Source organism: Rhinolophus hipposideros (genome assembly GCF_964194185.1).
Source record: "Rhinolophus hipposideros genome assembly, chromosome: 13".
NCBI lineage: Eukaryota > Metazoa > Chordata > Mammalia > Chiroptera > Rhinolophidae > Rhinolophus > Rhinolophus hipposideros.
In genome coordinates, this window is record NC_138059.1 from 11,727,637 (window position 1) to 11,752,850 (window position 25,214).

Genomic DNA, 25,214 nt, shown 5'->3' on the forward strand with positions numbered 1-25,214 from the left:
ATATGATCTGGCCATCATCCATTTGTATTTTCAGTCTTGCCATACACAAGGTTTGGTGGTTCATAAGGGCTGTATGAACCCCTTGCGATAAATTCCATGAAGGTCTCTCTCTTCACAGACCACATAAAGGAATCCATTGCTTTAACATGGAGACGAATGCTGGCACGTATTCTGGGACTTACATGCGTTCTGTGGTAGAAATCTTGCTTGGTTCCATACCCCCAATGGCCAGGCATGGAGCTGAGTGTTCGGTGGGTACACTCTTCTCTCCTAGGCAAGAGGAGTTCAACAAGGTAGTTTTAGCTGTGATACTCTGGTGAAACAGTATGGAGTGCTGTTAAAATAGATTTTGAATTAGAAGCTCTGGGTTTTGGTGCCACTCTGCCACTTCCAGCTGTGTGCCTTTGGGAAGTCAAGAAACTCCACTCCTGCTTCTGCTTCTGGAATGCAAGTACAGCTTAGCCCTTTCACATCCAGCTGTCTGGATAGATGTGAGAGTTGCGACAATATTTGTGAAAATGTTTCATAAACGGTATAGAGTTATGCAAACGTAAATGAATATGATCAGGATTATAGAAATGATACTCCCTGGAATCATGCTTCCAGCATTTTCAGGAATCCATTGATGGGATTCTCTTGAAAACAATCCCTCCCCACCCCACATTGTTCTCAGCCAGGCTACAGCTTGCAGTCTTCCTTGATCAGCTAGTAGGTCTTTGAAGCAGCACACAATTTTCAAGTGAGTTATTCAATTAATCATTTCTGTCATAACTACATTGTCCCTTTGGAGTATCTGCTTCTGGAAAGCCATGGCAGCTGGAAGAGCAACCCTAACTCCCTGCTCATCCTGCCAACAGATCAAATGGCCTCCAGGGAAAAGCCCGATTAATGGCCAAATAAATTAGTAGCAAGGTGGAAAAAAAGAGAGAGCCAAATGGTTACCAACACAGTTTACTCCTTTTACACAATGCGCTGGTTCAGTAATGTAGCTAGATGGGATTGCTACAGATTGAATCAAAATGGGGGAGACTGCTATTTAAAGGCCCTCGAGGGAAATTACTTGATAAAGGATCTTTCCATTTTCATGAATACGTCCCCTGATAGAACTGCTCTTTCTAAATTTGAATTTTTATAATCTAGTTTTCAAACTATTATTTATATATTATAATGTAAATTAAACTATAAACATAAATTATGTTATAGACTAGCATATGTAAATATATAGAGAATATAATATATAGAATATAATTTCTATAATGATAATACTTATGGAGACCCAGTGGCTAAAAAGTGCATGAATTGTATGGTTGTTTACATTTCTCCTCTGAGAGATAATGGTTAAAGAAACGTGGGACTTTGATTATAGATCCTTAAGAAAATTTAGTTCAACAAGGGGAAAAGATTTCAACTCAGGATCAAGAAAATATTTCAAATAAATAGTTATGACCTATAAGGAAATGGATTGTCATTTGAAATATTAAGCTCCCTGTCAGAAACATCTAGATTATGGGGAAGTACTTTGTGGAAATCTGGTTTCATTTCACGATCGAGCTTAAATTTTTCTAGAAAATACAAGTCTATAGAAGGTGTGAGATGGATAGGTCTCTTCTACTTCAACGTGTTTAGGTTAAAATAGCTTATGGGTAAGGTAAATATAAATAACAAGTTTTGGGGGAAAGGAAGTATCCCAGTCGCAGTTGGATCAAACTACTGGGTAGTGTTTGCCCTGTGTTGTCTAGTGATGGGGGGAATTCCAGCTGTTTGTATTCTACAGTTGACCAGCACAGGTTTGAACTGCAGAGGTCCACTTCCATGCTAATTTTTTTAAACTTATGGTATCGATAAATACAGTACAATACTGGAGATGTATTTTCTCTGTCTTACAGTTTTCTTAATAACATTCTCTTTTCTTTAGCTTACTTTCTTATAATAACATGGTGTATAATACATACAATAAAGAAAATATGTGTCAATTGACTGTTTATGGTTTGGGTAAGGCTTCTAGTAATAGTGGGCTATAACTAGTTAAGTTTTGGGGGAGTCAAAAGTTATACATGGATTTTTGAGTGCACAGAGAGTCAGCACCCTATCCCCAGTGTTGTTTAAGGGTCAACGGTAATCAACTACCCAAGTAATGGGTAGAGGGAAAGCATTAATCGTTGTCTGAGAAGTGACTTTCTACTTTCACTGTGCAAGCCTCCTTGAGTTACCTCCTGAAGCAAAAACCCATCCCTTCCCTCATCTCTTTTTCCAGATGTTTCCAAAGTATAAGCACAGTCATACCGGCAGAGACAGACACGTGCACCTACGTATCTAAAACCAAGCCTGGAGGTCAGCCAGAGCCCCATGGAGACGGACACCTTTAATATCACGGGGAAGAGACCAACCCTCTCATTTTACAGATGAGGAAAGGGTGGCCCTGAGAGGACCTGTGACTCCTCTGAGATCATAAGGCTAGGTAAGCTCAGGTGGGCAAGTCCTTTCTTCTCTCTCTATCTCCTGATGGGCATCGGTTGGGGAGATTACTGGGCAACTTCAATCCTGCCTTGGGGACAAGGAGCTAGGGCGTGTTGTGCTTATTAGTTGGGTAATGCTTGCCACCACCTTTGAAGCTGGAGGATAGGATCGCAGGTAAATATCATTAACCTCTGCAAAAGAAATGTCTTCCTGAACACAACCTGTTTTCACTTGTCGCCCGTGGCCGCTGGCCACTTGTGGCTGTAAAGATTACTACTGAGCTCTGGCCCACAAGCATCGTTTGCTCACAAGCTTCAGAAACTAGGAGGGCTGGGTCCGGTTCTTATTATTAAAGGCAAACAAACCCATTATTAAAAGTAAATAGGGCAGAATTGCTTTGAAACAATTGCTGAAATGTCTCCTGGCTCAGAGGCCTAAATTCACCCCTATCACCCCAAACATAGCCTCCCTTATTGAATGTAAAGAGGGAATGCCAGTGGTATCTTGTTGAGAAGACCATCCCCCTTCTGAGTGCTTGTTGCAAGTTAGGCTGTGTGACCACATTATCGCCACTCCCCAAGATTTATAAGTGGGCTTTGTAGTTTGCGTTTTACCAGCAATGGCACGGGCAGGTCAAGTAATTTGCTCATGAATACAGAGGAACTATAGAAACATTAGGAGTTGAACTTGAATTTCTATGATTCCCTAACTCATATTCATTCTGAAACTATAGGCACGCTTGTGAAGAAGCCCCAAGCCACCTGCGATCCTTAAATGTATAAAGTGGGCAGAGCAAAGACTATAGGTGCTAAATTGCTGGTGCTCAGCATCTTGCCCCAATGCCTACCTAATTCTTGAGTCACGTTATATACTCTGCTTTCTAACAAACCAGGAGGCAGCTTTGCCGGTCCAGAGTCTTGCCAGTGAATCTAGGGTTAACGGACCCTGACTGACTGGCTCCTGCTAGCCAAACTTATAAGAGACAGATGAATAGACAGCAGGTTAATTGGCAACAATAGAATTTTGTTTATTTGGGAGTTTTGGTGCTAGAAATATCAAAACAGGGGGATTGTTCTAAAATGACATTTTAAATGTCTAAAATCATGTTACTGTTAGAATCAGATAATTTGCTATGGGTGCTATGCTAGGTACCGGAAAGATTTACCACACTACCAATGACTAGTTGGGGATGACACAGAAGCCAAGTTTCTTGATGCAAATGAGTGGGATCCCTGTTATGAATAAATCAACAAAGAGTCCATCAAAGCTACTCCATATTGTGAAACACCTTATGAATTATATGGAATAATAATAATAAAAAAAACATTTACTGGAAAACAGTTTGACAGGTCCTTAAAAGGTTACAAATAGGTTTTCCATATGACCCAGCAATTCTACCATAGGTATGTAACCAAGAAAATTGAAAAAATATATGGCCACACAAAAGCTTGTACATACATGTTCACAGCACCTTTCTTCATAATAGCCAAAAAGTAAAAACAACTCCAATGTCCATCAACTGATGAATGGATAAACAAAATATGCTGTATTCATACAATGGGCTATTATTCAGCCATAAAAAGGAATGGAAAACTGATACATGCTACAACGTGGATGAACCTTGAAAACATAGTACATGAAAAAAGTCAGGTAAAAATGTCCATATATAGTGTGATTCCATTGATATGAAATGTCCAGAATAGGCAAATCTGCAGAGATAAAAAGTAGATTAGTGGTTGCCTAGGTCTGGGGACAGAGAGGTTGGGGGAGAAATGGGAAATAACTGCTAATGGGTCAGGAGTGGCTTAGAGAGCTGCTGAAAATGTTCTAAAATCAGTTGTGATGTTCGCACAACTGTGAATATACTGAAAATCACAGAATTGTATACTTTAAAAGGCCACACTTTAGGGTATGTGAATTATATCTCAATTAAGCTGTTTAACAAAAACCCCATTTACAACTGAGCAGAGATGCTTATCCTGAATATCTTCCATTGCCCTCCCCACCCCCAATACATTCTCCATCCTTCTCTACTTTGTTTCGCTCCCCAGGAAGCTGATCCTATGGACTGTCCCCACAGGCTCCCTTGTGTGAGTGATCAAATTACTTATTGTCCGAACTGGGACACTTCTGAGAAAGAACAATGGAGATACACAAACTCTGCTGGACAAACCAGGGGTCCTGATTCTGTTGGGATTTGGCCCCTGCAGTGCAGCACGGGCATTGAGGGCTACAGCTCCTGCCAGGAAGCCCTCTCCGTGCAGCTGCCTCTTGGGGTGCAGGCTCCACCCCTTGCCCTTGTCCTTCAGGCCCAGGGGTGGTCATGGCTTCCCACCTTGGCCCCCTGAACTGTACTGTCTCTCTGGCTTCCCTAACTTTTCCTCTCCTCGTGTCCTTGTAAATAGCCTCTTTCTTAAACTTCATTTCAGTTGCAGTGAGCCATCTGTTTCCTGCCAGTACCCTACAGACGCAAAACTCCAGATAAACAGCCAGAGGAGAAATTTGAAAAGGAAAAGCGTGGTCAACACAGTGACGCTGCCAGATCTCTTGCAAGGGGCCATTGCTCCCGCCCTCCTTCAGTGTCTGTAGATTTCCGTTCATCCTGATAGTAAGTCCTGATAATAAGTGATTTTACTGTACCCCCGCCACCAGCAACAAGGACGTACCAGTAAACACAAATTTTCTTTTGATTATTGCAATGTTTTTTGTTGTTGTTTTTTTGCCACTTTGAAGGAAATGAGTGTATTGTACAAATTACGGTTTTCAGTATGAGAATTCAGTACGAGAACATATATTCATCGGGTTTATCTTGTTCAGAATGTGCTGTGCTATCTCTGTTTGAGGATGTATGTCCTTCATCAACTCTGGAAAATTCTCCACCTTTTCCACAGTGCCTTTCCTCCTTTCATAATGTCTTGTGTCTGTATCCTTCTTTTACAGTACACACACACACACACACATATGTATTTTAATTTTTTCTTGGGGAATGTTGGGGAACAGTGTGCTTCTCCAGGGCCCATCAGCTCCAGGTCAAGTTGTCGTCCTTCAATCTAGTTGTGGAGGGCGCAGCTCAGCCCCAAGTCCAGTTGCCGTTTTCAATCTTTAGTTGCAGGGGGTGCAGCCCACCATCCCAGGCAGGAATTGAACCGGTAACCTTGTTGTTGAGAGCCCATACTCTAACCAACTGAGCCATCCGGCCACCCCTCTGGAAGCTCAGAGGCAACTCGTTGTCTTCAACCTAGTTGTGGAGAGTGCAGCTTACGGGCTTATGTGGGAATCAAACTGGCAACCCTGCCGTCAAGAGCTCACGCTCCAACCAACCAAGCCATCCGGCTGCCCCTTCTTTTATATTTTAATCATTTAAAATAATTTATCCCTATCAGGCTGTGAGATTATCTTTAGCTCTTGAGGGTTAAATCCTGATGTTGTTGTGTCTGCTGACTCTTGAGCATGACGGGTAGACTCTTCCTTGTACACTTTGTCATTTTGAATTGTGAGCTCATTTCAAGGGCCTTTATCTGTGGAGACCTCATGAGGACTTGACTGAGGATGGGTGCCCTCAGAGCCCTTTCTCATTTGCTCCTGCCGGGTTACCCAGGATTATGTTAGGCCAGTGACAAGTTTTCACATTAATTCTTGTCTTGGGCATTTGGGATCTATTCAAGGTAAGGCAAATTCAAACTCCAAATGCAACTGTGGTGCAGGCCTCTGGTTTCAAATTCTCAGTGGATGCTTTAGACCCACCCAGAGCCCAGACCCAGAATAGCACACTTCTTTCTCCGTGTCACCTACCTGTCCTGGTGGGCACATTGTTTCCTGGTTCATCTGTCCTGATCATGCAGGGGTCTCTCAGTGGCACTTCCCTCCTGACATGGGCCCAGGGTTTCTTTTTCTGGTCACTCTTTGGGGGTAAACATCCAGGCCCCTGGATTACTGAAACCAAGGACTCCTCCCAGGGCAACTAATCCAGGCATCAGCTTTCATGCATTCTCTTCTGGCTGTCACCTTCCTCTTTGTTTCTGGTCCCTGAGGATTCCCCTTTTTTTTTGCTGGCTCTGCCATGTAGTTAAAAGGATTCTGATTACATTTTACCTAGCCTGTGTACTTGGCTATAGCAGGAGGGGGTTTCAGGTTATAAAATCTACCTCTTTATGAAAACTGGAAGTCCCCTTTTCATTGTTTACATCACAGAATGTTGGGTTTTGTGTAATCTGTAATATTTTCCATTTTTAGGTGAACTCAGACGGCTTTGATTGATTAGAAATAATTAGATGTTTTCCAATTGTTTTGCATGGTATGTTAAAGGTAAGGAAGGGTTACTTAAGTAATATGCTTTTCATGGTCTTTTATTGCAACTCTAACCAGAATTCATATCTTACATACAAAATGTTCCTTTTTTCTCATCGTGCTTGTGTGGCACAGAAAGAGCTAAGTTCCAGGAGAAGAAGAGTTCAGGTCTTGGACAGTCTTGTTTTATAGTTTGCAGTGGGAATAGCGGCTCCCCTTAAAACCCCTTCTCAATATCAAGGTAACTCAGAAACTAAGTTAGTAGTCAGCAGACAGCGTGGGAGAATATAAACAAGGAGAAGGGAATTCAATGCTCCTGGGAGAACAAAAATGATTTGGCACTGAGTAGGTTTTCAAGAAGCATCTCAGGAAGTGAACTGAAATATCCCTACTCGACTACAGAGCAGATACACTTTCCTGGGGACCCAGATCCATCAGATAGGTCCCTCTTCCTTGAAGACTCCCAGAGAAACATGGATTCTTACATATTCTTTCTCTATTTCATATCTTCCCTGTGAACCCAACCCTATATACTCAACTTGCATGATCAGAAGCTGCTCGCAGTTCGCTTGCAGAGGAGTTTTGTGGAATTGAGAAATTTAAAAACATTTTGGTTTGGGGAAACTTCATATCAAGATCTAAAGTTTCAGCCCCTTTGGAAGGGTTGGAACGTTTGTCAATTAAGGGCCCACACTCCCATTTGGCCTTGAACTAGGGAGCAGCTGGCGGGCCCCTGGATGGAGAACTAGCTCTCCAGGTCACCATGGTCTCCCTGCCCCTGTGAACTTACACTTGGTCTGCTTCACACAGGTATGCCGTCTGATTCCCACAGGCAAATGCTTGTGACCCTGCTGTTCCGGCATTACTTTGGCAGGGCTACCATGAGGATAGACCTTCTTTCATTACTTTCCTGCCCCAGTGACACATTCTGCACACTGAGGTTATACGTGGGTGTATTCTAGGCCACCATCCACAAATACATGCAAAACATCTCTTACAGTGAGTCACTGCAACAGATATTATTTGTTGATTCTTGCTAGTTTCATTTTCAAAAGGGGCTTCTGTGTCTAAATTTGTGACTCTTTATATACTGACAACACCCCTGTTTTTCTAAGAGATTTTAGTGGTTCTGGGCTCACAAAGAATTTTGCTTATAGGTCATGAGGGTGAACTGAAAACAATTATGTTTCATAGATGAGCCATGGTAAAGATCAACATATATTAATACCTAACTTTGTTGAGTAATTACTGTGTGCCAAATACTAGACTAAGTCATTGTATTCAGTCCTCGCACAGCCTTTGGAGTTAGCACCTCCATTTTCCATTTTCCAGATGAAGAAACTGAGGCACAGAAAGCTGGGAAGCAAAGGAGCCAGAATACAAACGTAGGCAGCCAGACTCAGCCTGCCCTCTTACCCACCTCACACAGCTGCTCTAATACAGAGACCCTTCACAAGGGCCCGGAGTTTCACAAACAGTGTCTGAAGTCTCAAAGCAAACTTGGGGCCTCATATTAAAGTCATCTGAGGAGCTCTGAAAGCATCCCCAAGCATGAAGCAAATGCCATAATGGGTTAACATTTGGGGAATCTAGTGAAGGGTAAGTGCAAAACGTCTGCACTGTTCTTGCAGTGTTTCTATATGTCTGAAATTATGTCAAAATAAAACAAATTAAAAAAAAATGTGTTAGAATATTAGTTGACCTGGAGAGATTTCTATAGGAATTGTTGATAGCAAGAAGTATTAACAGGAAATGTTAATAGTAAGATCCAAGAAAGTGTGTGTGTGATGTAATCCCATTTTTGTAAAACAAATAATGACAAATTACACACACACATGCACACACACACACACTCTCTCCATATCCTTATATGAGGTTGGAATGAAACATGTATGATACATTACAAAGCTCTGGAGCCCAGTCCGCAGATATTCTACTTTAATTATTTAGGGGTAGTACCTGGGCCCAGATATCTTCTTTTAAATTTTCTTAGATAAGAGTTCTTAAATTTGCTGCATATTGGTATCACCTGGAAATCTTTAAAAAGTTTTGATACCCAGGCCACAGCCCAGACAAACTAAATCAGCCTCCCTGGGAGTGGAGCCCAGGTATGGGTGTTTTATAATTCCCCCAGGGGATACCAACTGCTGCCAAGTTTGAGGACCAGGCAGGCCCCTCGATGCAGCCAGGGCTAAGAATCACTTCTAGGAAGGAAACATATGTGTAGCACTACTACGTGATAGGCATTTGATATCCATATCAATCCTGGGACCATTCCATGAGTTAGGAACCCCGGTGGAAATAGAGGTTAGCTCCAGAGATCAAATAGCCTGCCGGAAGTCACAGAGCCAGGAGGTGGTGGTGGACATCCTGACCCACCATCCACTGGGTGGAAGAGGGTAATGGGAGCTGCTTTGGGAAGGTGTCATTGCCTCCAATCTCTCCTTCCTGGGATCACAGGAATTGAAATTCCTCTGGGAGAGGTTCGTTCTTTGGTTTCCTCCTTCTAGGAGCTATTACAAACAAAACAAAACAAAACAAAAAAAACAGCAAAAACTCTTAAGAGGAATGATATGTCAATCAGATTTGACATCTTCCCAGTGAGTGCTGGGTGTTCTAAATAAAGCAAGAAGAAAGAGGAATTCTCAACATGGGAACAAATAAAATGTACAAGGGGTGTAAATCTGATCTTGTCATTTTCCTGCTTAAAAATCCCTCTATTCACCAGCCTCACTCCAGGCCTTTCCTGCCTTGAGGAACTTTCCCAGGTTCCTTTTCAAGGTGGTTTTGGATGCTTCACTTTCTCAGGAAAGACAAGGGCCTGGTTCTCAGTCCCCAGGCCAGTAGCGGCCCAAGGGAAAAGGGGAGAAGGGAGGTATGCCCTGCAAACCCAGCTAAGCTTTGGTGTTCAGGGCATTTAAATTCAGGAGTGTGGCAGAAAAGCGGAACACAGTGTCCTTTGGGCTAAAGCAGGAGCTCCCTATGCTAGGAGGACTGAAGGCTGGGTAGAAGGGAGACCTCGGGGATATGAGTCAGAAAATCAGGGATGAAGCCCTGGCTTCCGCTTTCCAACAGTAAAGTGAGGGCTAGTATGAAACCTACTTCTCAAGGTTGTGTGAGGGTTCGATATAACACCTGTGGAAAACCTACTTTGAACACAAGTAGGCCCTCAACAATGTCAGTGGGACAGCACACCAACATTATAGGCTTGCAACCTGAGTTTGACAATTTTAGATACCTCATATGAGAGGAATTATGCAATATTTGTCCTATGACCTTCTTATTTCACTTAGCATAATGTCCTCAAGGTTCATCCATGTTGTCTGAATTGCAGGATTTCCTTCCTTTTTCAGGCTAATAATAGTCCATTGTATGTATATACCACATTTGCTTTATCATTCATCTGTCATGAACATTTAGGTTGTTCCCACATCTTGGCTGTTGTGAATAATGCTGCGATCAATCTCTGTTGATAAGATTTGAGTGCTTATATGTTATATGCCAGTAACTGCATTAAGTGTTTTAGTTATTTTAGTGCAGGTGAAACTCAGAACAGCCCTATGAAGCAGATGTCTTTATCCCCACTTACAGACGAGGAAACTGAGGTCCAGTCAGTAAGAGAAAACTGTGTGTCAGACACTGTTATTGGCAAGGTGAAGATAAGACCTGTGCATCCAAATGAACTTGGGTTGCTCAAGTGGTGACTTCATTTCAGAAGCGACACTCTTTCTTATGATTTTGGGGAGAAGAGGGGTTGTGGTTAAGAGTTGTGCAAGGTGGGCCAGGGGAAAATGATCTCTGACCTGTGATATACAGCTGTATGCGTCTGTTTGATTCATGCAGGTTTTCAAAGTTAGAACTTTTCCTATCACTGAATCGGACACAAGTCTATAGCATTTTGCATATGCTTTCTTTCTTTAGTTCCTCCCGCCCCCACCCCAGTATTTCTCTTTTGTTGTATTTTGTGCTTCAAATGGTCAGCTCGGAGGTCAAGGGAACAGTCCAGAGTTAGGTGTCTATGTTTTAAGGTCCTTTAAAAGCTCCTACTTGTCTATTTGATGTTAATCTAAATGAGGGATCCTGGCTGTGCAGTTGGGCAGCGGAACTGCGAAAATAAACCACCAGTCAAGTCAACTTGGGCACATTTGCCCTTTTCAGGTTAAACTTCCCAACAGGTCTCTCTGCGGTTATACCAACACTAGTGCCCTCAGTGGACCCGAAAAACAACCGTCCATGCTGCGGGCAGTCAGCAATAATGCTGTAATGCCATTTATTTTGCAATGGCAAATCAATCCACTTTGCCAGCATCCTGTAACTTTATGGAACTCGGCATCCCGCTGCAGGACACGCCCCGAACTCTCCTTAAATGACATAGTTGGCTGTTTGCAGTCCTGACTTGACGTCGCAGTCCTGATATCAGAGCCTGGGCCTCTTCTGAGAAGGCTGCAGTAGCAGCAGCTGCAGCAGTTTTCCCTCCCTACTGAGAGCTCACGATATGCTGGGCACTGCGCTAAACCGGCCACCGTCAGTCCCCGGGACGCGGCGGGTGCACCCTTCGTGCCCGGCGCTTGCAGCCATTGTGGGGTGGGCGCTCGCCTAGCCGCGTGCCGACACGCCTTCTCCGAGCCGCGACGGGCGGCCGGGGGAGGAGAAGGTGCCCGGTGCGCGCTCGGAGGAGGAGGCTCCCTAGCGGCGGGTAACCTCGCGCACCGCCCGCCGGCTCCTCTCTGCGTCCCGCGCCCCAAACGCCTCCCGGGCACGCGCGCCCAGCCCCGCCCGCGCGCGGCGGACGAGCAGCGGCGAGCGCGCGCCCTCCCCGCGCCCCCGCGGCAGACGCACGGCCACGAGCGCGCGTGCGCCCCTCCGGACGTCCCCGGGAGCCGGGCCAGAGCGAGCGCCGGAGCCGGGCGCGCAGGAGTGAAAAGGAGGCGGCGGCCGCGGCTGCGAGCAACAGATCCGGGGGTTGCGGGCAGACTCGCACTGCTGTTGGGCGATTTTTTTATTCCCCCCCCCAATTTATTAATTTAGAAAACCTTGCATTTTTCAATGGCGCTGGCCCCGGGTCCGCGGGCCGTTCTCTCTGCTTCAAGATGGGCTTTGCCGTTTCCGTCGTGGGCACCACTGGTGGCCTGATTGCCAGTCTTCTCCGGGCATTTTTAAGGCCAGAAGCCGAGCACTGCCTGTAGGCGAATCACCCTAGAGAGCGGTTTGGCTTTTAACATTAGTACTATTTTGGGCAGAGAGCACTCGATCTCGGGCAGCTCGTCCTCTTTGCAGGAGAGGCTGCGCGTCGGGGGTGGGTCGCTCGCAGGGTGAGATTCCTCCCGCGGTGAGCGAGCCCCGGTCCCGCGCGCGCACAGCCCAGGCGGCCCCGAGTGTGTGTCTGTCCCTGCCGGCGCCGGGAAAATGGAGGCTGTGATTGAGAAGGAATGCAGCGCGCTCGGAGGCCTCTTCCAGACCATCATCAGCGACATGAAGGTAGGTCGCCGGGGGTGCGGCTGCGGCGCGGGCAGCCGCCCCCTGACCTGGCCGCCGTGCGCCGCCTTCGCCCCGGGCCAGCCACCCGGCCCTGGTCTGCACGGTGGCCGCCAGCCACCTGCGGGAGCGCTCCGACCCGGGTGTCACCTGCTCACCCGGGGCGCCTCTCTGGGCTCAGTTGGGTCACCCGGCGGGCGGCTTCCCTAGGAGTGCCTGATGCCCCCTGTCCTCTCCGCGCTCGTGGTCCCAGGGGGCGGCCCCATCTCATTTCCCTGAGGTCTCAGGGCCCCGGCTCCAAGTTTTCCATTGTCTGCCGTTGGACAGAGTGTTTGCGACCCGCGGAGGCGGGATGCCTGGGGGTGGGGGGGACCACCTGATTCCCCCGGGTACAGGGAGGGGGTGCCTGTCGTGGTGGTGGGGAGGGATTAGGGGCTCTGCCCGGCCGCGGGAAGCGTCCCTCACCCTCCTTGGCTTTCCGGTCTACCTGGGGAGGGGGGAGATCTGAGTAAATTAGGGATTAATTAGATTCTTCCAAAACTGGTGAGGGTGTGTGTGCCATCTTCCCTCGGCCCTCTCTGGGGGGCGCGGAGCAGAAGTTCCCAGAGCAGCCTTGCAGGGGGCCCTCCTTCCCCCAGCTGAGGCTCCCAGCGTGCCGGCAAGATTGGGGGCCCCCAAACAACTGTATTCTCCCCCGCCCCCCAGCACACAGACTCCAGGTTTTTCTCTTGGGAGGATTGTGAAAACTGTGCGCGCACGCGCGCACACGCGTGTGTTGGGGGCAGGGAACAACACCCTGGTTTTTTCCTGGGAAGGGTGGGACTGGGGATAGATAACCTCATCCTTGGATGTGGATTTTCTGGTGCATAGAGATAGACCAGGGCCGTGTGTTACTCATCCAAAGGAAATACAACCAGCCTCGGGAGCTGGCTGGAGGTGGGGATTGGGGGCGGTGGGGGGGATATATATATATATATATTTTTTAATGTGTATTTAGGGAGCTTCTCTTTGGCTTTAGCCCAGCCCCAGTTTGCCTCAACAGATCCGGGGAGGTGGTGTTTAATTAAAAGCTCGGCTTCCAAAACGAGTGGGCAGGTTTGGAAGCTGTGCATCGAGTGGGTGTGGACAGCCCCTCTTCAGCTGGGGCCTGGGCACCCGGAGGAGCTTTTGTCTGATGAAGTGTATGGTTTGGAGAGGATTTGGCCTCGGAGGTGGACTTTGGGAAGGAATGCTCAGCTGTCATGCTCAGCTTCCCCCTTTTAGAACCAACTGCCACCTCGCCCAGGGTGAACTTTTTCAAGGTCTTGCCCATTTTGAAATCCTTCTACAGAGCCTGTGCCTTTTGTCAGAAATTGACATTCATGTAGCATTATCTTCAAAGATAACCCTGTTTGCCTAGGAATACCTCTAATCCAGCCACTTGGAATTAGATGGATTATTCCCTGTTTAAAGACAGCCCCTTGCATTCCTTTGCCCGCAATCCACATTGAACTCTTTAAAGACAAAGATTGGTGTCACCTCCTTGGACTCTGGGGGTATTTCTGGTTAACTTAAATTCTACACATTTTATAATCAAATACAATTTGGTTTGAAGCACACGTGTATTTTAATCACTAGGGGAAGAATTTGAGATGGGTTGGTAAAGCTCCTTATGTTTTTTGGAGGAGAGAAATAGATGTTTCCAGTTCCTCGGTAGTAAGAAGGACCCAGTGATCTAATAGGTCTGCCCACTGCAGTCCCAGAGCGTTCACATCTAGAGGTTTTTCTTTCTTTGTTTCTTAATCCAGAATCCAGGCTCGGTTCTTCCCATTTATTGGTTTAAGCCCAAATCCCTCCAGAAGGTATCCCACCACAGGGTGAGTCTCCTCCTTTCCACCTGCCAGCCCATGGCTGCCCTGCAGCACTCTGGTCCTGGGGATTTGTGGTTGCTAAGTTTGGTGTGCTTTTTCCCTCCGCAAGATTCCAGGTAAAATTAAAGACTTATTTAATGCCCCCTTCAGTGCTGGATCCATAGTTTGTGGTTCCTGAGTTCTTTCCTTTTGAGTGTAGTAGGATTTGTTCAACAGCTGGTGGGAAGGCATTTATTTTAAAGGTTTTTGTTTTGTTTTGTTTTGGAAGTTTTGTTTTGAAAGATTTTTAAAAGCAAGGTGGAGTAGAAATCTAAAACTTAATGACCTTGGGGTCTGCAGAATTTCAGACTTTTGGGGAGTAGTGAGATAAGGAAAAAGTAAGGGGATGATTTATACATGAGATAGTTGCTGAATATTTTCTTGGAGTTTTCTTCTTAAAAAACTCCTTTGTGGATTAGATGACAGTGACGTTTTAAAAGGAACTTTTAACATTTGGGCATGTAGGTTAAGCAGTTTATAGTATGCATATGTATGAAGTTGCCAGCAATAAAAGTCAATTTTTAATATCTAAAATCAGCTGACTTTCTGATGATCTGCTTTATCCTCTTTTTCTCTTCTTTGAACTCTCATGATGGGGGCCTTTGGCCCCCTTTCTGTTTGCTTTGAAGCACAAGTGTAAATGTTGGAAACTCATTTGGAATGCCACCTTGAGAAAATGTTTAGGTTATCTTCTCAGAAGTGATGTTAGACTGGGGTGAGGGTAAGGAAAATGGCTTTTTTAGTAGCATTTGATTCCCCAAAATGAACAGCGGCACAGGAAGGGAGTCCATTTCCTCTTAGGACCAAAAAAAAAAAAAACCAAAAGCAAAAAATGGAGTAATTTCAAGGCCTAGCATCATCCATCTTCCAAAATCAAAGACCCTCCAGATATCGAAAAACTAAGGCGGCTTCTTTCTGCCCTCTTCTAATGATCCTTCATCTGGTTAAGTCCTGGCCTGTCAGGGTGTGTGTTTTATACTTTTCGGGGTGGAAGTATGTAGAAGAAACTCACTTATCTCCCATTGGAATCCAGCTGTTAAATAACTTATTGATTCCTTGACAAGAGGAAACCTTGTGTTTTTTTCCCCTTTCTTCCACCCTACAGTGGTGGTGGTGGTGGTGGTCGCTAATGAATGGTGGTGTGCAAAATCGCTTACTGGCTGCCTTTCCGCCCAGTCCCATAAATCAAGTCATCTGGTGTGAGCTGGTCCCAAAGGAAAGGAGGGGAGACAAGAGATTCATGTGGCTGGAGGCAAGCATCCCATCACCTGTTTGTCTGGAGGAATAATAGGTTGGAGGTTACTGTGTGTGGAAAGCCCGTTGACTGACTTCTGATGTTCAGACAGGTCCTGGAATCTTTTCGGAGTTTTCTATTCAAGTTCTGGGAAAATACAGGCGAACTGCTGCAAACAGCAGATTACTTTTTTTTCAGAGATGTACTTGACAGAGAACATTATATTACTTTCAGGTATATAACATAGTGATTTGATATTTGTATTTTTTAATTGATTATTTGGTTGTTTTTTTAATTTAAGTAATTGAGGCCGCATAGAATTTGGTGATGTTTGGGGAGCTTTTAAGACCAGGAGACTCTGGCCAAACTTGGGGGCAGCTCATCCTGTGGATGTCTTTCTTCTTTTAATAATTAACTTAGTCAAAAAAAAAAAAAAAAGTTGGATGCTAAAATCAAATATTTTCTTCAGCCTTGTTGCTCAAGAATCAGCATGTCCGGAGCTGAATTGGGCCTGACGTTGGGAGGACTTTGTACGAGGTCGGAGAGTGTGTTTGGGGGTTACATAATGTGACTAGGAGTGAAAAAAACACCCAACCACACCTTGAATTCCCCACCCCACGTCTCACTTTAGACAGGGGTGTCCTGTTACCAGCACCTGTGCTGAGCAGAATAGGGGCCTTGTTCAGTGCCTCTCCACTGCCCCCCACCTCTGTGTGCCACCAGTATCCTCTCTCCTCGGTTCTGCCTAAAATTAGCACTGCTAAAAGGACTTCTTGAATTCCATGGAAATCTTTTGTGGTTCGAAGGCGCGTCATGATATTTTCCCTCACTTATCATAAGATCAAGAATGTGGGCGGTGGGTCCAGCACTGGATAATGATTTCAGGGTTGTTGTTGTTGTTTTTTTCTCCCTACTGTTGCTTTGGCTTAGGGGTTCCTGTCAGAAGAGAGGTTTACTATCCGTGTTTATCGAGGGTCTGCTATGTGGAAGGCCTCCAGGAGCTGAAGATCCACAGGGTTAGGGGGGAGGTTGCTTGTCCTGTGGGCCATAAGTAGCCAACATGAAATACAATATGGCGGCCGTGAAGTAAGGGCTGGCAGTCCAGCCTGGAATAGGGCGTTAGTCACTCCACGCAGGACTTCCTATGGCTCTTCAAAAAAAAAAAAAATGTTTTCTTTGGGAAGATATTGAAAACCCTGCCAAGGCCTCCACCAGTGGCCAGATGCTCTGAGCGGGGTTGGCCACCTGTAAATGGTGACACAAAGGCAGGACAAGCAAAGCCCTTGTAAAGTTCAGGTGGGCCCCATGTTGGCTTTTCTCTTAGCAAATGGCTGTGTTTGCCCAGGGTTTTACAGCTTCCTCAGTTTGGGCCTGTGGGAGAAGTTGAAGTCAAGATGTCATAAAATCAGCAGCGGGGAACTGCCTGGAATGGGTGCCCGTTCAGAGATTCAGGGCCTATTCTATGTAGAGCAATCTTTTTATTTTTTTAGGTGCAAATCTTGCTGCTGTCCAGGTTTGGAAAAAAATTGTTGTTTTTTGTTTTGTTTGTTTTGTTTTTTTTTGGTCTTGGCTTGAGTGTCTCTGTGGGGAAAAAATCCCTAATACATCATATTTAACCAAATAGTTTAGAACTTGTTGCTTCATGCTGTGAACCTTCACGTTCTGAAACTCCACAGTTAGTAGTGCCCCAAGTGCAGAGATAAGGTCATTCCTAGATCATGGTTTGCACGGAAGGCAAGCTGAGTGAATTTTGCCTGGTTTAGCTATCACTTAGTTCTTACGCGAATACCCATAATTCTGTAGTATTTATTGAGCATCAGCAAACTTGCAAGCACCAAGTTCCATGCTATGATTGCAAGATGCAGAATTCTCAGTTAAATTTGAATTTCAGATGAACAGTGAACAACAGTTTTTTAGTATATGTCCTGTGCATGCTATCCTCTGAGCTGTTGACCTCTTAGCCTTTGAACTCTTCTTTTGCACCTGGGAGGTAGGCAAAAGGAAAAAGCTAGAATGATACTGTCAACTTGTCTAGCTCTCCTTTGAGGTTGCTAAAATGCTTAGAGGGTGAAGAGGTTGAAACTATTGATCCATTAGATGCTTTATCTATAATTTTCATCGAGGCTTTTTTCATCTTCCCAGGGATGGGTGAGAGCTGGCAAGATTCCTTCTGTCGCCAGACCATTTAGATGTTCAAATTGGGTATGGAAAAATGAGATCATTTCAAGTTTACCATTACTTCTCGGAACTGCCTTCAGGACACTTTCCCCTAAATCCCACACCTCTGCAAAAACAAAGAAATACCTCTCACTGAGCCAAACAAGAGCCAGAGGACAGATTCAGCTGCCTAGGACATCAGACAGGAGGTATTTGGGGCTCCTTAAAGGGAACTGACTGATGCCTTGAGCAGTTTAACTCAGATTTACAGATTGCATTGTTGATATGGCCTTATTAAGTAGCAAACCAGAGAGACAAATGGAGTAAATTAATTGGCTGAGCACTGAGGAAGCCCGTTGTATTTCATTGCTGAGGTTTTCCCTTGAATTATCTGGAGACTGCGGAAGGTTTTATCTGAATAGGAACCAAGGCCCTCAGCACCCCCAAAAGCGAAAGCAAAACCCACTAGTTAGATTCTCGAGCAGCCCACCCATTACCAACGTTTCCCTTCTCTTAGTCCAGGGAAGGCCTTGCATGAGGCAGTGTTTCCTCTGTTGCTGCCCAGTTTAAGGTGTTCTGGCATGCCACCTGTACATAGTAGGTGCTCAGTATTTATTGCATGTAATGAATGTGGGCAGAAAAAGAGCTTGGTGAGAACCTACTATGTGCCAGGCTTTGTGCTAAGTGCTTGGTGTGCATGGTTTCATGTCATCCTCACATCAGTCCCACTTTATAGATGAGAAAACGGGGGCTTGGACAGAGTCAGTAATTTGTCCAAGGCCATGGTGAGGTAGGCTGGTATTTGGACCTCGGTCTATTTGATCCTAAAGCTGGAGCTCTTTAGAACATGCCTAAGGTAGAGAGGAGGGTGTGGACTTATTTCTAGAAGACAGCATTTCACTTGCCTAAGTCCTCCGGGAGGCTCAAGGAAGGAACTGGGTCTTATCTCTGTGCCTCTAGCCTAGAGCCAGTCTGGAGGTGTGAGCTTGTGGGGTGGGCAGCTCCCATCTGGCTGTCTCTCTTGTGGAAATCATTTAATTTATGATATATTGACCAATTGTGCCTTCCTTCCTTCTCCCACTTACCAGTTTTTTCTAACAGATAACCCGGCCTTCTCCTTTCCTCTTCTTTCCCTGGGTGGAAAGACATCTTTAAGCCAGTCTTCTGGCAGTCACCCCTGGCTGCTGTCCTGGTCCCCAAAGTGCGTCCATGACAGGCCAATGGGCCACATTTATACTTCAGTCCCCCAGGCTGGGCAACTATACAAGCTTGACAGCCCCTCCAAATTACATGAATTGAATAAGTTCACCCAAAGTTCAAATGACTCCTCAAAGAGAACTCCTTACCTTGAACTCATTTTGTGTCCAGCCCTGGAACTCTCTTGTAAAAGAGCTTTCTGTATTTAATTATGTCCCAGTAGCCCTCCAGTTTGGGTTGAGTCGGCAGAGCCATTACAAGGCTGTGTTTGGAGAAGTTGATGGAATCGCCAAATAAACTTCTTCCTGTGCTGATTCTTGGCACATACGGCCTTGGTCATAGTTTCTAAGTGGTTTTTCTTTTCCTGTCTAGCTTAAGTGGGTGAAAAAAAAAATCAATTGAGTGCCTTTTGAGCTGTGTGTCTTTCTATTTGCTTTCTTTCCCTCAAAGAATTTGGCCAGCAGTAAAAGTATTAGCTTGCTCAGCATCAGCAGCAGCCTGTTGGAGGCGGATGGTAGATTTTGCCTGGGACTCCCTTCCCTGTCACCTCCCACATGACTGGGGTCTCAGGGACCCTGAGGAGTGGGTCTGGCCAGAGGAGCAGGGTCTGGGCAGGGGTACCTCTTTTGGTAGAGTGAGGGTGGTTACGAGATCCACTTCATTGGGCTCCCGGGAGCCGTAAGACACTGGTGCCTGGACCCTATTCCCCAGAGGTTCTGAGTCAGTGCTCCTGGAGTGCATCTTGGGTATTAAGACTTTTAAAAGCATCCCCACGTAATGCTAGTGTGTAGGCAGGCTTGAGAACCATTGAGCTGTACAGCATTTCAGCACCCTCAAAGGGTTTTCTCAACCTTACCTAAATCGGAGGAAAAGCATCTTTAGACGGTTGGACAACAATGTGAATATGCTTAATACTACCGAACCGTATACATAAAAATGGTCAAGAGGGTAGGTTTTATGTTGTGTGTGTGTGATGTCACTGAGTCAGTCCCGCCTCCTGGCGACTCTGAATGAGTGACGTGCACCCTGCCCTGTCCTCACAGCCCTGCTCAGCGCCAATAGACCAGACGTGGGTCTGTGGCGTCTTTTGTGGAGTCAATCCATCTCATCTTTGGTCTTCCTCTTTTCCTGCTGCCATCTCTTCCCCCCCAGCATTATTGTCTTTTCCAAAGAATCCTGCCTTCTGTGCTGTGCCTGGAGTAGGACAACTTCTGTTTTGTCATTTTTGCCTCCAGCGATGATGTTTCTGGCTTCATTTGGGCTAGGACCCACTTGTTTATCTCTCTGGCTTCCCAGGGTAGGTGTATTTTACCACAATTAAAAATAAAAATAAGTTTGTAGTGAAATGACATTAAGATAAAGTGAACTATAAGGATAAGAACCATCTTTAGAATAATTGGCTGTTTTTAACTGAGCTGTAGTAGTCCTGTCTAGTATGATATTCTGCAATAATGGAAGTTGTCAAATACAGAAACCACTAGTCACATGTGGATTGAAATGTGCCTAGTGCGACCAAGGAACTGATTTTTACATTTTATTCACTTTTGTTTAAATTTAAATAGCCATATGTAGCTAGTGGTTAGCATATTGTACAGTGTAGATGTATCTATAACATACTATCTAAGTAAAAATATTGTACTTGCTTTCTACTTCCTTTTGGCCGCATCACTGCCCCTAAAACCTACTCCTGTAGAAATTCTAGAGCTACTGCTGACCTTAGAGGCAAAGAGATCTGGTTTTAAATCCTGTGGGCAAGTTACTTAGTCTCTCTGAGCCTCACTTTCCTCTCCTGTAAAATGGGTCTAATAAAGTACCCATCTTACAGGGTTGTTGTGAGGGTTCTGAAATGGGGTAATGCTTGTGAAGGGTTTCATACGGTGCTTGGTGTACAGGCACTCCAATGTTAGCTGCTGTTATTATTCTATCTTGTAGATTTGAGAATAAAGAATTCTGAAGTCTTGAAATCTGTGTGGTAATTGTTTCCACCACTTCTTAAGGCAAACACGACCCCACCCCTCACCCAGCTGTATTTCCAGCTTGCAGTGAAGTAGCAGGAAATGGAGTTTTTTTATCTTGCTAAGTAAATTACTCCTGAGTTCATTATAACCTCTTCTGGCTCAGCAAGCCCTCCGATTTGCAATTCTGTGTTCCCAAACCCACTGTCAGTATATAAGGTGAGGAGGGGACTGGGTGTCTGGCTGAGGTCCTCAGAGCATTTAATTTCATGCTTTAAAAAGAGATTTTGACACTTGGGTAAGGGGGGCGGGCGGAGAGAAGTTGCTTATAAGGACCAGCTTTTTCTGTCTACGTTATTGGAATCTTCCTTCTTTTTCTGGAGTGACCACCAGGATAAATGGCCTCATTTGCCTCTAGCCTGCCCTTAGCAGCAGCTTCCATCCCTCCCCAACACTTGGCTGTATTTCGGTTCTTTCTACCTGCTGAATGTGGCCCACCCACCTTAGCTTGGCATTCAAGGACCCCTGGGATTTGGCCCTCGCTGAGTGACCTGCTCTGCGCCCAGTGCCCCCCAACCTGGATTCCCAGGCCTCTTTGATCACATCCTGTGTGCTACATTCTTGGCAGTTTGTCCAGCCTAGAGGACCCTCTCTGCCATTGTTGCCTAATAAAATCTTTCTCATCCTTCAAGGTACCACCAGAAAGTTACTTAATTTCTCATCCCTCTTGCCCCCAAGCCAGATACCTGTAGGCACTTTTCACATTCTATGTATGTTCTACCTGGTATTTTGATTGCATTCTACCTTTAGTAGTTGCCCTTGGCCTTTGAAGTCTGACTTTTGCCACTTCCTAACTCTGTGACTCTGGACAAGTTACTCAACCTCCCTGAGCCTTGATTTTCCTCTTTGTAAAAATGGTGGGGAGATAATAACTTCCCTCTTAAAGCTATGGAGGAATAAATGAGGAAGTCTTTGTAAAGGGTTTAGCATGAACTACATGGTAAATAAAATGCTCTGTGTATCTGTCTGAGCTACCCAACAATTTCTAGCCGAGTTCACTGTGGATAGTGGCAGTCATGTTTCAGAAAATCCAAGAAACCTACACCTTCACTTTGATAATGTCGTAGAGACAAGAGAGAAATGCTTTTCAGCCTTTAGCATGTAAGTAATTTGAGAGAAACGGTACACTTCTGCAGCAGATAGGAAGATGTGCCTGCTGTGTGCCAGGCACTGCTGGGTGGTGGAGATACACCTGTAAACAGGACAGACACAGCCCTCGTGAAGGTGTTCAGTAGAGAAGAGAAACAGACAAGGAATTAGAAGTGAGTGTGGTCAGCGTCAAGATACATGTCCTGTAAGGTTTTGTGGGGGTCCTGAGTCAGGGGAGGCTTTTGGTACAGACGACACGCAAGCCGAGAGCTGAGTTTTGTTTTACTTATTTCACAAGCATTTGCATGGCACAAACAGGTACTGTTTTAGTACTTCACAAATAAAAAGCCTTAATCCTTGCAACAACCCAGTTAGGTAGTTACTGCTGTAATCCCCATTTCACAGATAGGGAAATTGAGGTGCATGGAAGTTAAGCCATTTGCCCAAATTATACAACTAGTGCTTGGCACAGCTGGGATTTGAACCCGGGTAGTCTTGTTGCAGGGCCTCGGCTCTTAATCCACCATGCTGGGCTATCTTTCACAGCGTGGCATTTTGAGATTTCCTTTTTAGATTCTGTAATGGGTGTATTTCGTTGATCTCTTTGATGACTATTCTGTCTATACCTTTCGGACTCAGGATGAACCAGATAAAGCATAAAAATCTAGGCTCTTCTCTGAGCTGCTTCAAGAAGCTCAAGGGCCCTCACTGTGTTTGAAGCGGAGTTTGACCCAGCCAATGACATGAAATTGTTGGGCAATTGACTCACCCTGGGGATGCCTCTGATTTGTCAGCAGAGGGAAGTATGTGGGGAGTGGTTGGGGTGTGAAACCTAAGGGTCTGCCACTGTTGTCCAACGTGACAACCACACAACACATGTTTGTTTTGCTAGAGAAACCCCCTCCATCTGGTTACCCCAGTAACAGTTGTGCACCCACATGATTGCGTGCAAAACAGGAAGGGAAATATTTGCAGTAGGACGCTGGACCTGCTTTATCTGGTTCATCCTGAATCTTGCTTTGAGCCTGTCTTCTGCAGCTGAGCAGCAGCCATTAAGGAAGTCTTTGAGTTTGGTTTAATGGTTGCTGGCTCTTTGTTTTGAAGTGATTGTTTACTGAACCTTCAAAGCCAGCTCTCCAGCAGGATGTGATCTGGGCCTGAATAATTGGATGGGGCACCCCAATAGGAAGCAAGTAGCGGGGAGCAGAGCCAGGAGTCGCCAGCTGATGGCCAAACCTTTGGCATCTGAGTGCTGGGAGGCGGAGCCGCTCCTGGAGGGACTGAGGTCGTCTTGCAACCAATAGACCTGGAGCGAGGGTCCCCTGGAAGCTGGCCCCTTTGATGTCGTGCTGGCCTTAATTAGGAACACCCTAATTAAGTCACCAAGGAGGAAGCTTTTTCCTAAAAATAAATTAGCAGATGTTTTGAGAGCATTTCATGAGGGATTACTGCTGGAAGATTATGCAAGTACTATAAAGTTAATGGACGGCAAACTAAGAAACCCCAGTTAAGTAAAAAATAAGTCACCCTTAACCACCTGATCTCAAAGTGGGTTATGTACACCCATTTTAGATGAAGTTTCATGCAGTCTCTGCTGTGCCAGAAATTTTTTTTTTCACTTAGCTTTTCACTATACTGTCTTTCCATATGTGTAATTATAAGCCGTGTCAGTTTTAATGGCTGCGTGGTGTTCCATTGTTTTGTATGTCCTCCACATAGTGGAGGACCTACTGTGTCCTCTATTAAGTGCTGGGGATACAGCAGTAAATAAAATGGACAAATCCCTGCTCTCCTAGAACTTATATTCTAGTGGGGTCGGGACAGACAAACTGAATAAGTTAGTTCTTGTACGGATTAGACAAATTATGTGCAGTGGGGAAAAATAAAGCAAGGATAGTGTTATTTTTAAATAGGGTAGTTAGGGAAGGCCTCACAGAGAAGGTGACATTGGAACAATAGCTTGTGAAGTACGTGGCTCTCAGAGCGTGTGCAAAGGCCCTGGGGTGGGAGCCAGTTCTGTGCTGATCATGTTCAGGCTGTGTCCAGGTTTTCATGGGTTATAAGCAACTCTGCAATGGATATATCCTTGTAGCTAGACATTGATTTACATCATATTAGGGTTTTGCTCTCCCAAGTGAGCACCTCTACTCACTTTGAAAGTGTAAGCTCTCCTAAGGCAGGGGCAGTGTGATCAACTTGTCAAATCCTCCCTGGGGAAGGCCTTTGTGTCCTGGGCACAGCTGGCGTGCTCTGCCACCCTCCACTAACCAGGGCCTCCTTCACGACTCCCTGGGCTGCTGGGAATGACACCCAGTTGGGCATCACCAAAAAGGGCAATAACTGTGTGTGTTACTTCTACAGTCATGGCCCTCGATTGCCTTTTGCAGTCAGGTTTCTCCTGAAGGACTTATCCTGGGTCGAAAGTATGTACTTTTCAAGGCTTTTGGAAGCCATTGCCAGATGCTTTTCCCAAATCACAGTATCAGTTCACGTTCCCATGTGTGATTCCCCTCACTAGGAATTACTTCTAAAGAAGCATGAGGACCGAGAGATTGCTGAGGCCACAGCTTCCGAGGTCCCAGGGGGATGTGGCATCATATCTAATGTGGGGATTCTCAAATCTTGCTGTACGTGATTTTAGTGAGCAGAGCATGAGTGTCCCCTGGGGAGTGTGCTAAATGCAGATCCCGGGGCCCATCCCCAGAGCTTTTGATTGTGTAGTTCTGGGGTGGGTTCAAGTTATCTGTAGTTTTGACAGCCATTCCTCAGGTAGGTTGTGCTGGGATTATACCATGAGTAAGTGGAAGTGGGGTGGCTCTTGGGCCACCCTGAGCCACCAAGAGCTGCCTCTGCAGGTCATGTGAGTGGGAGGGATCTGCCTGCTGTCCTTCCCCGCCCCCAAATTACATCTACCTGGAATGTGTTCCAGATGAAGCAAATGACCCCTGTGCTAAATACAGCGTCACCTCTATACTTCCTTTCCTTGGCTGGGCTGGCTCTGTTTCTTTTTCAGAGAATGCTCCCTCCCTCCCTTCTTTCTTTCTTCTTTGCCAGGAAAATTCCCTTTCATCCTTTAAGACCCAGGAAAGGCGTCACCACCCCTCCCCCGCAGAAGCTCAAACCAACCCCACCTTTCATTACTTTATATTTGGAGCGTGGCGCCCTCCGAAGGCCTTGGGATTGGGGGCTTACACGTCAGCATTGCCTTATCTCTGTGTGGCCTGTACCCCTCTTGGTGCCTGGGCATAGCTGGTGCTCATTAAATGTCCAAGTCAGGGTGGCTGGCCTTGTACTTTGACTCATTGAAATAGCCATCGCTGGCATTTATTGAGTCCTCATCACCCTTCTGAGTACTTCCATTATTTCCCTCACTCTCAGCACCATCCTTTGAGGTGGGGACTACCATGGGCATCA

General features: G+C 45.7%; 1 protein-coding gene across 12 annotated transcripts in view; it reads left to right on the top strand.

Annotated features, from left to right (window-relative positions):
• Nucleotides 1-11,189: 11,189 nt before the first annotated feature.
• The window catches only part of MTSS1 (MTSS I-BAR domain containing 1), a 151,509-nt gene continuing 137,484 nt past the window's right edge, over nucleotides 11,190-25,214 (top strand). For 10 of the 12 annotated variants that reach the window (XM_081069926.1, XM_081069934.1, XM_081069927.1 and 7 more), the window contains exon 1: nucleotides 11,582-12,222. In XM_081069926.1, coding sequence (XP_080926052.1) covers nucleotides 12,151-12,222 — 72 coding nt within the window. In that variant the 5' untranslated portion in view covers nucleotides 11,582-12,150. Of the gene's footprint in view, nucleotides 12,223-25,214 lie in introns of all 12 variants that reach the window. The other 2 variants (XM_081069933.1, XM_081069925.1) reach the window with 2 other exon arrangements.